This window comes from Thermobia domestica, chromosome 8 (genome assembly GCF_964235325.1).
Source record: "Thermobia domestica chromosome 8, izTheDome1.hap1.1, whole genome shotgun sequence".
In the NCBI taxonomy this organism is placed as follows: Eukaryota; Metazoa; Arthropoda; class Insecta; order Zygentoma; family Lepismatidae; genus Thermobia; species Thermobia domestica.
Genome location: NC_137461.1, coordinates 250847538 through 250861388, shown reverse-complemented (window position 1 = coordinate 250861388; position 13851 = coordinate 250847538). Strand labels below are relative to the sequence as shown.

Genomic DNA, 13851 nt, shown 5'->3' with positions numbered 1-13851 from the left:
ACTTGTTGTGTAGGTACACTGGCTTACGTAATTGTGTTGTTCTAGTAGTGTTACTTTTACTGACAAATTTGAAAGTGATAGTTTTACCCATAAATAATGATTTACCGTGTATAAATTATTGATAACGGACATCGACATGGGTAAAACGTGTGCCATTGCACCACAGAAAGCGTGTGCCATTGCACTAGAATTAAAACATTAAGTGAGTGTGGCAAAACTAATGCTGAAATAGATCGGATTTTGCAACTGCATAAAAGTACAGTGGGTAGGCAGCTGGCCAAAATTCGGGAAGCAGGGTGCATACAACGTGGAATTGGCAAATGTGGTCGAAAAATGAAATCCTCGCCTCGTCTGCGACGGTTGTCTTGCAGACAGGTTTGAATCATCATTAAATCTTGCTAGAAGTTGGAGGGAAACAGTGGTGGAGTTTGTTGGAGGGGGACTTAGACTGAGATCTGCTGTCGACGTTTGTCCGCGAACAGTGAGAAACACGTTAAAATCAATGGGTTTGCGTTCAGATAGAGCTATCAGGAAGTCATATTTTACATCGGAACAACGTAAAAGGCGCGTAGAGTGGGCCAAAACTCACAAGGATTGGACAAGTGACCACTGGCGCAAAATTCTGTTTAGTGATGAGACAAAAATAATCATTTATGGCTAGAGTTTATCGCATGACTGGTGAAGCACTTAATTCTGCGTGTACTGTTAAAACTTTAGGTACTCTACCAGTGTAATTATTTGGGGATGTTTTTCTTTTAGTGGAATTGATAAAATTCACATTTGTGGTGGTGGTGGTGTTAATGCACGAACTTACAAACAAATTCTTGAAACGACAATGATACCTGAGGGTAGTTATTTATTCAACGGTGGTTCCCTTATTTTTCAAGACGATTCTGCTCCTTGTCGTCGTGTCAGTTATAAAACACTATATGATGTCCTTACGTCATGTTAACCAACTTCCTTGGCCTGGTAATTCGGCCGACTTAAACCCAATTGAAAATTTATGGAGTGTTTTGAAGGATAAGGTTCGTGCAAGACATCCTACAACGAGAGCTGAGTTAATTCAAGCAATAAACGACGTCTGGGAACATAGTAAACTCCATGCCACAACGACGCAAAGACGTTATTACTAAGCGTGGACATCCGATCAAGTATTAGCTTGAGCCAAAATCAAAAGGGTACGCTTCAGTTAACTTCACTTACTTTCACTTCACTTAACAATTGATGTCATATTTTGTTGCATATCATCAATTGTTGTAAAGATACGTAACTTCTGTGAGTCGATTTGGATTCTATATAAAATTTCCTTTAATTTGATGTATATATCATTGTACGTTTGTGCATACTGAAGTAGAAACTTCTTTGAAATACTTATAAATGCGTAAAATTCCAAAGAGTTGCTATTAATTTTTCCATTGATGTATCATACCGCTGCGCTGACTGAATGCCCCTGGTGAAATCAATACAGCATGACATGTATGTGGTTTTTCGACACTGCCATGATCAAATACAAGCCACAATTCCAAAACGTCGAGTAGACCGTTCTCATGTTACACACTGCTACAAAATGAAGTCCCCTATATGACAGCTGCGGCACAAGCCATCTCCTTTAATATTTGCTCGTCAGATGGCGTCACTGTGGCGGTCATCGGAAAAACTACACTAGTTATGGGATGAGCTGATAGCAGGAAAGATGAACTAACAAAAAGTTACAGGAACATCACTTAGCGTTACAAGGTCAGATGGTTAGTTTAAAGTACAAAGTGTGACACACACAAAAAGTACTAAATTTGTATTCATACAGAAAGTAGTTGGAAGTAAATTTTTCAATGTTGTGTTAAATCACCGTATCTCCCCCCGTCTGCATGAAGCTTCCCCTTTACAGTTCCCAGCGAAGTGTCATTATGTGAACACGTGTAACAGTGCTTTGTCGAAAAAGGGCTAGTTCGAAAGTGAGACAGAGGATTAAAATCAAGTTTCTTTAAAAGTCGCCAACAAACATTCCGAATGCTGAACGAGGCATATGGTGATACAATTTCAGAATTAAATCTTTCAGTGGTATGAATATTTCCACAAGGGAAAGGACAATGTTAAAACTATGATAGTTTTAGGAAGGTCTCGGTCTTGAGTTACTGACAAAAAACGACAGGAGTATGCGAGATGATCAGAAGGAGCCGAAGACTGAGTATGAGTGCAATAGCTGAACTAGTTAATTTGAACAGGAATCTTGTTCGGTGGTTTATCGCAGACTTGAACATTAGGAAAATAAAATCTGCCAAGGTTGTGATGAACCATCTCTCGTAGGAACGTATAAAATACCATTAAGAACTGTCTGAAAACATGTAACAACGCACCAAATGTGACCACACCGGCTCCTACCTCTAATAACGTTCGACCAACATCGATTTTTGCCTATGGCGCGGAGACTACGTAGCAATCCATGCAGTGGGAAGTGTCTCGGTTTCTCCAAATCGAAAAAAAGCATCAATGTCACGTTCAAAATTTGAGGCAATGCTGCTTGTGTTCTTTCATGGAGATTCACGGAATTGCAGGTTTTGAGTGGGTTCCTACTGGTTGGATAGTCAATTAGCAATCAGGGTGTCTACTGAAATTCCAAAATGAAATTTCGTGACCTTTTGTTTATGAAACCATAAAATTTTCTAACATTTTCAACAGCGAATTTGGGTGCAAATTAGGCCGAATTTTCGTGCATGTGATCGAAGCGTGATTTGCTTGCAATTTGGTAGCGTCTAAAGCCGACCAGACATTTTTGGTGGTGAATTTTGACGTTTTATAGAACAAAATTTTCCAGTCTGTACTTTTATTTACCCAAAAGTTAAATTTCTTGACTTTCATGACCGTTTTCTAATTTTGCGACTTTCGTGACCGATAAACACCCTGGCAATGCACACTGAGAATGTGAACAGGCTTCTCGAAAAAGTAAAAAGAAATACACCTCAATTGTAAAAAAAAGTGGATGGATTCAGCACCAGGACAACGCACCGGCGCATACGCCTCTTGTGTCAGGCAACCTTTGCCACAAAAAAATTACTGTCATGAGCCCCACCACTTCATATTCACCAGATCTGCAACCAAGTGACTTTTTTTTCCTCGAGACTAGTCCGGGCTCACGAAAATACGTTTGGTCTGAGGTGAAGACAGAAGTCGAAAACAACACATTTCCTAGGTGATTTTCAGTATTGTTACAAACAATAGTAGCCGTCACCAGGCAGTAATGAGTTATGAGTCTTTGTCTCATCTTGTAGAATGTTCCTTTTCGGTACAAGGCAACATGAGACATGGACCTACAGTTTCACGTGGGATCCGCACATATCTCAGACGTTACCAAAAGCGGAAACAATGAAGTTGCAGTTTTCAGAAGTGTTGCAAAGAGAATGCCAATTCTCTATAGGTACAGAATACCGGCATTTCAACACAAAGGTCATACTTAAAATACAAAATAGAATGATTCTTCCCAATAAGTATGCATAGCTAAATTTTAGTTCCACAATGTTCAGCACGCTCCTCCTTGTAGCAGTTTCTCCCTTAACCAATGCTAGAACTATCCTGGAATTTAGGTCAGCGTGGGTTAAACTGAACATAGGGTTAGTGACGAATTAATTACATGGATTTCAAGCTAAGATATTGTTAAAAGAACTGTAATTTTACAATATATATAACAATAAAGTAGGATTACTGCCTACAGTGTGAAATTCACGGGACTGTTGAGTCAATCTATATTCAATTCAATCTAATATTAACAATTCCAAATTCATACTAGCATTAGCTCAGAAGGAAACTGCAGCATGTATCAGCTGAAACTCTAGCCTGCTGTTTCTGTACTAGACACCTGTGATTTCTTTTCTTTCTTTTACCACAATTCGTTTCAGTGGTATTCACAAAGATAAAACTGAGAAGTATTTGTGGTGGTAACACTATCTCCATGCTCTTTTTCCTGAACGAATCCATTATTGTACATTCCATTTCACAACATTCTATCTATAGATTACACGGATTGGAAGTAGAACTGTATTAACGAAAGCAGCATTACTCCCTTCACACTGCTCGAGAGTAAAAACGTAGTTGTTCATTTAAAGGCTCCACATGATTCGAACTTCCAGACCTGTACAATATTTATACACGTAATTACACGCTTTTTAGAACATCAGTCAAAAACAGAAATTAGAAAAAAAAAAATCACTAACAACATAGAATTGTTAAAATCAAAGCAATATGGCACAACTACAGTACATAGATAAAAAGTGGACAACCATATACAAGGCACAACATCTAATACTGGTTACTACACTACGAAATAACTAAAACCAACAATTCTACACGCAAATAACTACGTGGAAAACACATCCTAACCTGAAAATATTGATTCTTCAGCATGTCACCTCCTTGGGGAAGCACCCTCAGGGAATTAAGGTTTCGCAGGTAAATGAAGTGGCCAGGATTAGACTGAAAGGAAAATGGAAACAGGTACAGAAGCTGAACCAGGACTACGTGGGGATCGTTTCCCTACGTCCCAATATACATTATAGAACATTCACAAACTGTATTGGCTATACACTATTAAACGTCGAAATCGTTCTAATACAGGCAAAACATCAATGCTAGAGATATAAACGAACACAGGCCATCTTCATTACAGTAACTTCATTAACTGTACTCGTCACTCTCGAAAACTAAATTGAAGTTCAGAAAAATAAAGACAAAAAGTGGAATGTCACTACTACGTAATATGCTACACCACGAATACAGTAAAACTTATTTCCTCAACTATCTGATTTATTTCCATACAAAATATTTTTCACATATTAACGAATCTATACTGAATTAGACCTTCGCATCAAATACAGTGTCCGGATGAAAATACACCAATAAAAATTTGAGTAACTCGAGAATTAATAGTGATAGAATCGTCCAGTTCTGTCTTTCGGAAAGAGGAAAAAAAATAGGATTTCATATTCAGCAGGAAAAATCACTCAACTCGCCTCAGTACACCTCCAAATGTTCTTTTGTTGCTCGGTAAACACCAAGCCGGTATTCAATCTCCCTTCAGGTGTTGATTTAACATTTGAGGTGTCACGAATCCACAAGTATCGATAATTCTTTGTCTAGATTTTGAACTTGAGTCTGGTACACAAAAGTCTTCACGTACCCCCAAAGAAAATAAGTTTAGGAGAGTAAAGCCGGACTTCGTTGGAAGGCTTCCCGAACCGTCTCCACTTCATTCAAGCTTCTTCCCCTCCTCCTGCCTTTCTTTAACATAAAGCCAGTTTCAGCAATTATTTTTGCAATCTAACAATGACGGTCTGGTGATTCCTGTCCGTATTGTTGTCCAAATCTTCTCTGTATTCTTATAGGGAGCTTGAATTCTGCGAACCAAAAACAGCATTCCACTTTCTGACTAACAGTAAAGGACGCGCTTTTGCTCACGAATAATGCACCTGCGTTAAGTCCTGTTGCATTCAATCGTCTGCTGGATATAAAATTGTATTATTTCCAACAAAAAAGACGATAAATCATTATTGGTTCCCGAGTTATTCAAATTTCTTAATTGCATATTTTCATCCGGATTGTATATATACATGTACATACAACGGTGAATCAATTACCTTGGAACACCCTTGTAAGTTTTAAACAAGTAGATGAAACAACACTGAAATTTTGTATGATGCAAATATCCAGAGGAGAAAATCGTTTGATATACTCTGCATTAACACCGTATTAACAGTATTGCGTGTTTTATATTTTCAAAGTGGATTATGTCAGATTATTACATATTACATAATCTACATGCTAAACGAAAACTCATTACATTTATCTTCAGTATTGCAAACTACGGATGTTACGGTATCACAAACATCCAAGGTTTAGACGCTTCTACAACAGAAATCATTTGCAGAGAATAGCAGTGCGATATATATCTGAAGTACTTTAGTGTCAAATACTATGATCGTGATCTGAGTCATTTTGAACAGAGAAAATTTGAAGGGATTTACTTTCTATTTCAAAAAACTGTTTGGACAAGTGTCCCACGTGCAATCCGAACCACATGAGCTACCGCCGGAAATCAAACGAAGTGTCTCACGCTAAAGATGCGTATGCTATCCACATTACCACGAGGGAGATCAGTGTAATAATATTTAACCATATTTTTCATATCTCCGGGATGATTTGAGGTATTATATCACTGTCAACGGCATTACAATCATTAAATCTATTAAATACCCATTTATCATCTGAGCATATTCTTGAAGTACAGTCTTACTTTCTTTTTTGAACTTCCAATCCCTTGTATCAGGTTTTCTATTGATTCGAAATGCATCAGATCATGTTCATAGAATTTGACACTTTGCATGTACATTTGACTGTATGTCTCACTTGCGTTATTACTGTTATAGAGGTCTCTCAAATTTTAACGTTACTGTTACAAAAGAGTATCACAGAGTAATAAATGTGGTTTTGTTAAGTTTTCATTTAACATGTAGATCTCTAATGTCTAATAATCTCACGTAGTGCCATGTGAGAAAATGATCTTGGAATGGCAATACTGTGAATCTGAGGTACTTCAGTGATAGAGCGCTCGCCTATGGCGCCTCTAGCCCCTAGTTCAACCCCAGCTTCCGCCAAGTGGGCTTTGTGATGGACAAACATTGTGTGTGCGTTTCCTTGTGGTTTTCTCGCTTCCTCCTATTTTCGTCCTTCCACCATATCATCATTGTCTCCCTTAGCCTTAGTGCATAACCGTGAAACGTCAAATTAAAACAAACATAAAAAAAATGGTGAGTAAATATGTCAAGCAATTTCCCTTTGTTGGTATTTGCATCGTACACAATTTCGGCGTTTTCTACCCATCAGTTTAAAAGCTACAAGGGCGTTTAAAGATAAATGGTTCATCCTGTATATTTTCCCATGTTAGAACAGAGAAACAGAATTGCAATTTTGAGTTCATAGCAGTCAATATTCTTAGGATGCACTCAGATCTTAAGTGAGAAATTAGTTCAAGTTCCCTGAAAGTCCCTTGAAAATAGAGAAATAAAAATCTGAAAAATACAATTCGAAGAAACTAAATATTATAAAGACATTTCTACAACTAAGAAACAGAATAATTCTGCAAGTTGAACTGTATGGTTGTTAAAGTTGGGTACTAGTCACGCAATCTGAAATTTCAGAACATGTAATCATCGGCGAATGAATTATTATTATTATTTACTTTTATTGCTTATTGTACAAGTCACTAAATACACTGATAAGATAGAGACGTGTACGACTGACCAAAGGAAATGTTAGCACAGTATATATAGTTTTAGTTGGAAAGCAGCTTGTATACGTTTATGGACTTTTAGATAAACCAAAAAAGTAAAAGGAAATAAAGCAGGACCTTAGGAAGCAAGATAACACTTGTGACTTGAACGTATTAGTCAAAAGAAGATCTAACTGAAAACTTGGTTCAGCTTACGTCATACCGCTGGTCGTGAGAATATTAAGAGAATGCGTAGACTTACGAAGACGAATCATATAAAGTAACTCCGAAGAACTTATTTAAAAGAAAATACTAAGTCTATCGGTTACGGAATTTTGAGAAGAGACTGAGTTGGAAGAGTGATTTATATACGATGTGATATGTATGCTATTTTGTTGTAGTGAACAAGCTTCAAAGTTTCGTAAATTAAATGGTCCGAAGGTGAGATAAGTATTTGTGTGCCAAGCCATGTCGAGGTTCGTGCCAAACGAAGAAGAATTTGAAGGATGTCTTAATTCATCACTTCATTTTGAAGAAAAATGCTGCTGAAATTTATTTTGATATACTTCGGTAAGCTTTTGGTGGACACGCCCCATCTCAAGGTACATGTGAACGCTGGTTTAAACAATTTAAAAGTTATGATTTCGATGTTAAACGTCAATCGAAAAAGTTTGAAGACTTAATACTTACAAGCACTACTGGATAAAAATGAAATGAAATCTAAGTTTTACGTCCAACGTTTACGCTGGCTAGGCTAAAGGAGACTGTGATGATGAGAAATGAAGTAATTGATGAAATGAAGAAAGTGGGAGGAAACTGAAGAACCCCGAGAAAACCCACGCACACGGTGTTTGTCCACCACAAAGTTTACTTGGCGCGAGCTGGGAACCAAGGACCCCTTGTACCAGAGGTGAACGTTCTATCACTGAGCCACCGCGGCCCTCTAAGCATTACTGGATAAAGATGGGTGTTGAACTCACAACCAACTTGCAGGAAGATTAAACGCTGTGCTGTAATTTCCGTTTACAAGCAATGAGAAAGATTTTAAAACAAGTAAAATGAGTGCAACATCAAATGACAGACAAATGAAAACCGGAAAGTTAGTGAACTCTTGCTTTAACGGCACGAAAGAAAGTGCTTTCTGCAATGAAGTGACTGGCGATGAAAAATAAATTTATTTCGAGGATTCCAAACGTTCATGAGTTGATCCAGGTCAATCATCAATGTCACTGCAAAACAATCGCCTCGAAAAGAAGGAAATGCTCTGTGTATGGTGGGATCAGGAAGTTGTGGTGTATTGTAAGATTCTGAAGCCAGGTGAAACCGTTAATACTGATCGTTCCAACAAATAATCTAAGCCACGCTTTGATCGTAAAACCACCACAATGAGCCTAACGGTTAAGTAATTTTGCTTTAACGCATCACCACATATACTTCAAAACACTAAAAGAATATTGTCTAGGAAGTATTAACCCTACTCCCGTATTTACCAGACCTTGTGCTTTCAGATTCTCACTTGTTCCGATCGATGCAGTTTCTAAGTAGCACTTCAAAACGTGCGATGGAAAGTGAGTGTGAATAGTCTCCCTCCAAACAATCAAAATTCTGTCGAAATGGTATCCACAAATTACCTGAAAGCTAATGGAAATGGGTAGCTAAAGAAGGACAAGAATAAAGTACTTGTGATATGTCCCCTGCAGTTTTCGTGTTTTCCTTCCTTAAAAAATTCGCATTATTAACCGGTACACCTGGTATAACAGAACATATCCAGGATATACACAAAATAAAGGCTCATAATAAAGCTACTTTTCAACATTGCCGCCAACTCTATACATATTTCTAGCATCGTGGCAGAAGTTTCGAAATACCCTGTTCCTAGTAGTCCGTATTTTGAAAGTACAGCCATCTACGTACAACCGATTTGGCTTTGTCATCGAAACTGAAACGCCGGACGGCCATAAACTTCAACAGATGACGGTCTGAGAATGTCAAATCCGAACAGTATGGCGCGTTCTCGAGTTCGTAAACACGATGTACATAATCCGAACTTCGGGTTTCTCACGAACAGAAACAGCACCATAGAAATGTATAAGATCATGAAGGCGTTTGACATTTGACACGAAACCAAAGACAACTTACCAAACATTCTTTTATCCGATGCAGCATTTATAGTGGCCCCGCCTGATAAGAAATTCAGCTCCGGGAGAACACCTTACATATTCTTGAATACAGTTTCTAGCATTTTTTTCCCGCAGACTGAGTCCTTAAATTTCTACTTTGGTGCGGACTCGTCACTTGTAACCTACAAAAGCATACCTTCTACAAAAGCATGTAGCAGGTAGTCTAGTCATGTCATCACCCACTACTCCTTACGGTCGTCTTTAGCATCTATCGAGACCTCTTCCACAGTTTTCGAAGATGGATTTGCTGGTTATTACGAATTGCCTCAAGCCCGTAGAATGCAACTCGCTTGATGCTATTACTGGACCAACGGCACGTGCCAAATCTACAAGCTTAACACGGTTTTCTTCGAAGAATTCGCACCACCCTGCCGAGTATAGTGCGAACATCAAAGTCTCTCTCAATTTTCAGCTTAAAATATTAGGATGGAGTCCGTGACGTGATTCTGAACTGCAGTTCTCTTGAGACGAGATAACGTGATAGAAAACGCAAAGGATGGAGGTGATTTGACACAATAGTTAGTGAATTCGTGAATTGAAAGCTCTTGCGTACTTTCGAGCCTACATAAATAATGCATTCTGTTCTTTATAACCTAGGTGTTCCACAACACTTTAAATCAAAATTATCTCTATAAATTGTTAACGGTTTAGAGCTGTATGATGCTACGATATCCAAATTTTATTTTCGATTTTCTAAACTGTCGTTAGAACAAAATCATCTACGTCGTCAGACGCTGGTAAGTCCAACGGTAACACCAACTATTAAACAAGATTATATACTCAAGTGTATATATAATGGTGAACATCCAAGTACATGAAGAATCAAACAACTCAAACTGAAAATTCCTCAAATCTACGGGGATTACAACCAATTCGGTTATATTTCTAAGCATTCCATAAATTCTATGAAAATGCCAAAAAATGCTTGTTTCCTTTTTTAGTAATTGCGCTCATAAGATTTTAAGCTAAGAGCTTAGAATAGCAATGTAACGAAATGCTGAAAATGTTCGCATTGTGTGCGAAAAACTTTTTTTATTTTTTTAATACTCAATGTTCAATTTATCGCCTAGCTATTGCCAACACAAGAAAAATATATCAATTTTAAACGTAAAAATTACAGCGCAAGTGGAATTTCAAAAGCAAAATGAACAGGATTGCCCCCCCCCCCCTCCTCCCAACCCATAACAGAATCAGGCAAAACTATTAAGTGAAGCTACTATACATTTACAGCTTGTTTTTATCATCACATAATGCAATTAAGCACATATATTATTATATATTATTTATTATCCTCCTCTGCTCTTTCTTTCAGTGGACATTTATGCTCTATAAACTCTCAACAAGGAGTGAAACAAATAATTACAATGACGAACCACCTACCAATTAAAAGCAGCGATGGAACCATACCTAAAAATACGATGTGTGATCGTTTCGCCTAGGGTCTCAGACTACGCAACTAAGTCATTAGAATCCATGTAATACTGGATTAAGCTTTTCGTCCAAACCAATAGCAGGCTTTTCAATGCTAATGGAAAAAAGCAGAAAATCACGACGAAAAAATATAGATTTCGTGAAGCTGTGAAAAAGGAACTTTTCAATTATCCAATAGGTAGAAATAAATAAATAAATAAATAAAACATGGAAATTACACCAATAGTTATATGAACATACACCCTCCATTCCAAAAGAAACCGAACGTTTTAAAAAAACAAAAAAGCAATGTACATTTTGGAACAAATCATTTTTATTAATCAATGTATTCCCCTTCTGCAACGATACACATATTTGCACGCTCCAACAAGTTGTCAAACGACTTCTCCATGTTCTTTATTGGAATGGTCTTTAGGACGGCGGTCGTCGCCTTCTCAATGGCATCAATCGATGCGTGCCACTTTCCTTTCATCGCCAAATGCAGTTTCGGGAACAGATATAAATCGCACGGAGCGAGATCTGGTGAATAGGGTGGATGATGCAACCGAATAATGTGATTTTTGACCAAAAATTCAGTTACAAGTCGCGAACGATGTGATGGTGCATTATCGTCCAAAAGAGTCCAACTGCCGATTTCGCGATATTCGGGCCGAATACGACGAATTCTTGCCAGCAAACGCTTCATGACGCCCAAGTAAAACTCTCCAGTGACTGTCTGGCCGGGCTGAACAAATTCTTTGTGGATAATTCCTTTTGAATCGTAAAAACAAATCAGCATCACCTTAACTTTTGACTTCAACAAGCGACTTTTTTTGGGTGTTCCTTCATCCGGCGCTCTCCATTCAGCACTTTGCCGCTTTGTTTCGGGCTCATATTCAAAACACCACGTCTCGTCACCAGTTACAATCGATTTCAAGAAGTTTCGATCCTGCCGAGCACTTTTAACGATGTCTTTGCAATGCGAAATTCGATCAACATTTTGGTTTTCGGTGAGTTTGTGTGGTACAAACCGCGAATTAATCTTCTTAAGGCCCAAAACTTCGGTCAAAATGCAGTATGCGGTTGTTTGAGGAATGCCTAATTCCATTTCAATAACTTTCACCGACGATTTTTTGTTATGTTTGATGAATTCACGCACTTTTTCGATGTTTTCTTCCGATAATCCGGTTCTGGGACGGCCTGATCTTTCGTCATCATCCAGCGTCTCTCTACCCGATTTGAATCGCCTGAACCACTCGTAAACTTGCATACGGGATAGACACTCATCACCATATGCATTTTGTAGCATTTGGTGCGTTTCACTAAAAGTTTTACCCAGTTTAACACAAAACTCAATTGCAGCTCGTTGTTTGAAACTCATTTTCCGACCGATGTACACAACACACTGACAGTTGAAACGCAATAACTTTGTTGCCGTGCATCCAAATGTCATGACATTTATACCAGTTGTCAATGAGGGACTACGCCATCTACCGGTAAAATATTACAACAGATGGCACTAGTGGTACTATTTGTTTTCAAAAGTTCGGTTTCTTTTGGAATGGAGGGTGTACATTCCACTCTAAATATAACTAAATGGGTAATTATCTCATTGCAAAATTTTATACGAGTTTCTTAGTGTTTTCTTATGTAGTTCACCAGTACTAAGCAACGACCATGAGGAAAGTGTAAAAAGGATTTGCATCAGAAAATAAGTGTTTGTAAGTATAAGTCTCCAAGATGTAAATAATTTCATCACTGGCAATATCCTATCATTTCTATGTTAATCCCCCCTCCCCTTTTTTTTAAATAATATACGTAAGTTGTAAAAATCAATACACAATTCATTAAAAAAATCGTAAAACACATGATACAAAGAGTTGGTTTGTTAAGTATCTAAATACACAATTACACACAGAACTTAGTGCATCTAAGCAAATATATCCAACAGTAAAAGTATCAGTTACACTTTCATTTTCTTCAGTGCCTGAATATGCTTATTTGCCATCTTCCGATTCTCTTTGTTCTGCTAGTCTTGAATTTTCTGTAGTTTATCATTGCCTGGCAACATTAACGTCAACCGTGTCCTTTTTCGATATCGCAGAAGACAATCTTGTCTGAGCATCTTTTATCAGTCTAGTAGCTACTTCCATTTCCTTCTGTACTGTTTCATCCATTTTATTTAATTTCTTTAGAGATGATTCACTCTTTGAAACTTATGGGGCGTTTACACTTGGTCGATTTAGTCGCACGACTAAATCGACTCGCTGCATTTGCCACTAAAACGAAGCAACTAGGCCGAATCAGATCGATGGATGTGTTCAATTATTTCTACCACAGAAAACAGAACGTCTTTCAATTCAGTTGCCAGTCGATTAGTCGCCTTCGATCAACAAGCGATTAAGTTGAAGTCCCGTTTACACGGTCGATTAAGTTGAAAGTGACGTCAATTCAACTGAATCGAATGCAAATCGACTAAGTGTAAACGCCCCATTACTTTGATATAGCTTCTTGCTTCGCATTTCTTAACGCACTTTCTTCTCTGGAAATCTTTGCCACTACGGCCTCTTCGGATCTGTACTCTTCTCAGTAATCTTTATACTTTCTCCAGGTCTTCTGCATAGTATTTATTAACTGCTTTGCAACAGGTATGTTTTCAACTTTTCCTCCATACATTCTAATGCTCTTCTTTACAGTCCTCAGAGTCTTTATACAAGATGGGATCGATCACTTCCTAAAATGTGTCTGTTCTCTGAGAAACCACGTTCCACATCAGCACTATCATGAAATACTGACAGGTAAGCTTTGACCACTTTAGACATCGCTGGATATTTGTTATTGTTAGAAATTATGCTCATGAATTTTCTTATATCACATACTCTTGCTCAGTATTGATCCACAAACAAGTATCTGACGTCATCACACTCAGGATTTTCCATAAACCAAGAATCTTCGATAAGTGGCTCCACAGAATAGAGTTTCCATTCGTCCATGAAGACATTGATG

General features: G+C 37.9%; 1 protein-coding gene across 6 annotated transcripts in view; it reads right to left on the bottom strand.

Annotated features, from left to right (window-relative positions):
• Positions 1–13851, bottom strand: part of pum (pumilio) — a 344999-nt gene that overhangs the window by 299351 nt on the left and 31797 nt on the right. For 5 of the 6 annotated variants that reach the window (XM_081769609.1, XM_081769610.1, XM_081769606.1 and 2 more), the window contains exon 5: positions 4372–4464. The exons of the other annotated variant lie outside the window; for it this stretch is intronic. In XM_081769609.1, the coding sequence (XP_081625735.1) occupies positions 4372–4464 (93 nt within the window). The remainder of the gene's footprint in view (positions 1–4371; positions 4465–13851) is intronic. 6 annotated transcript variants of the gene reach the window in all.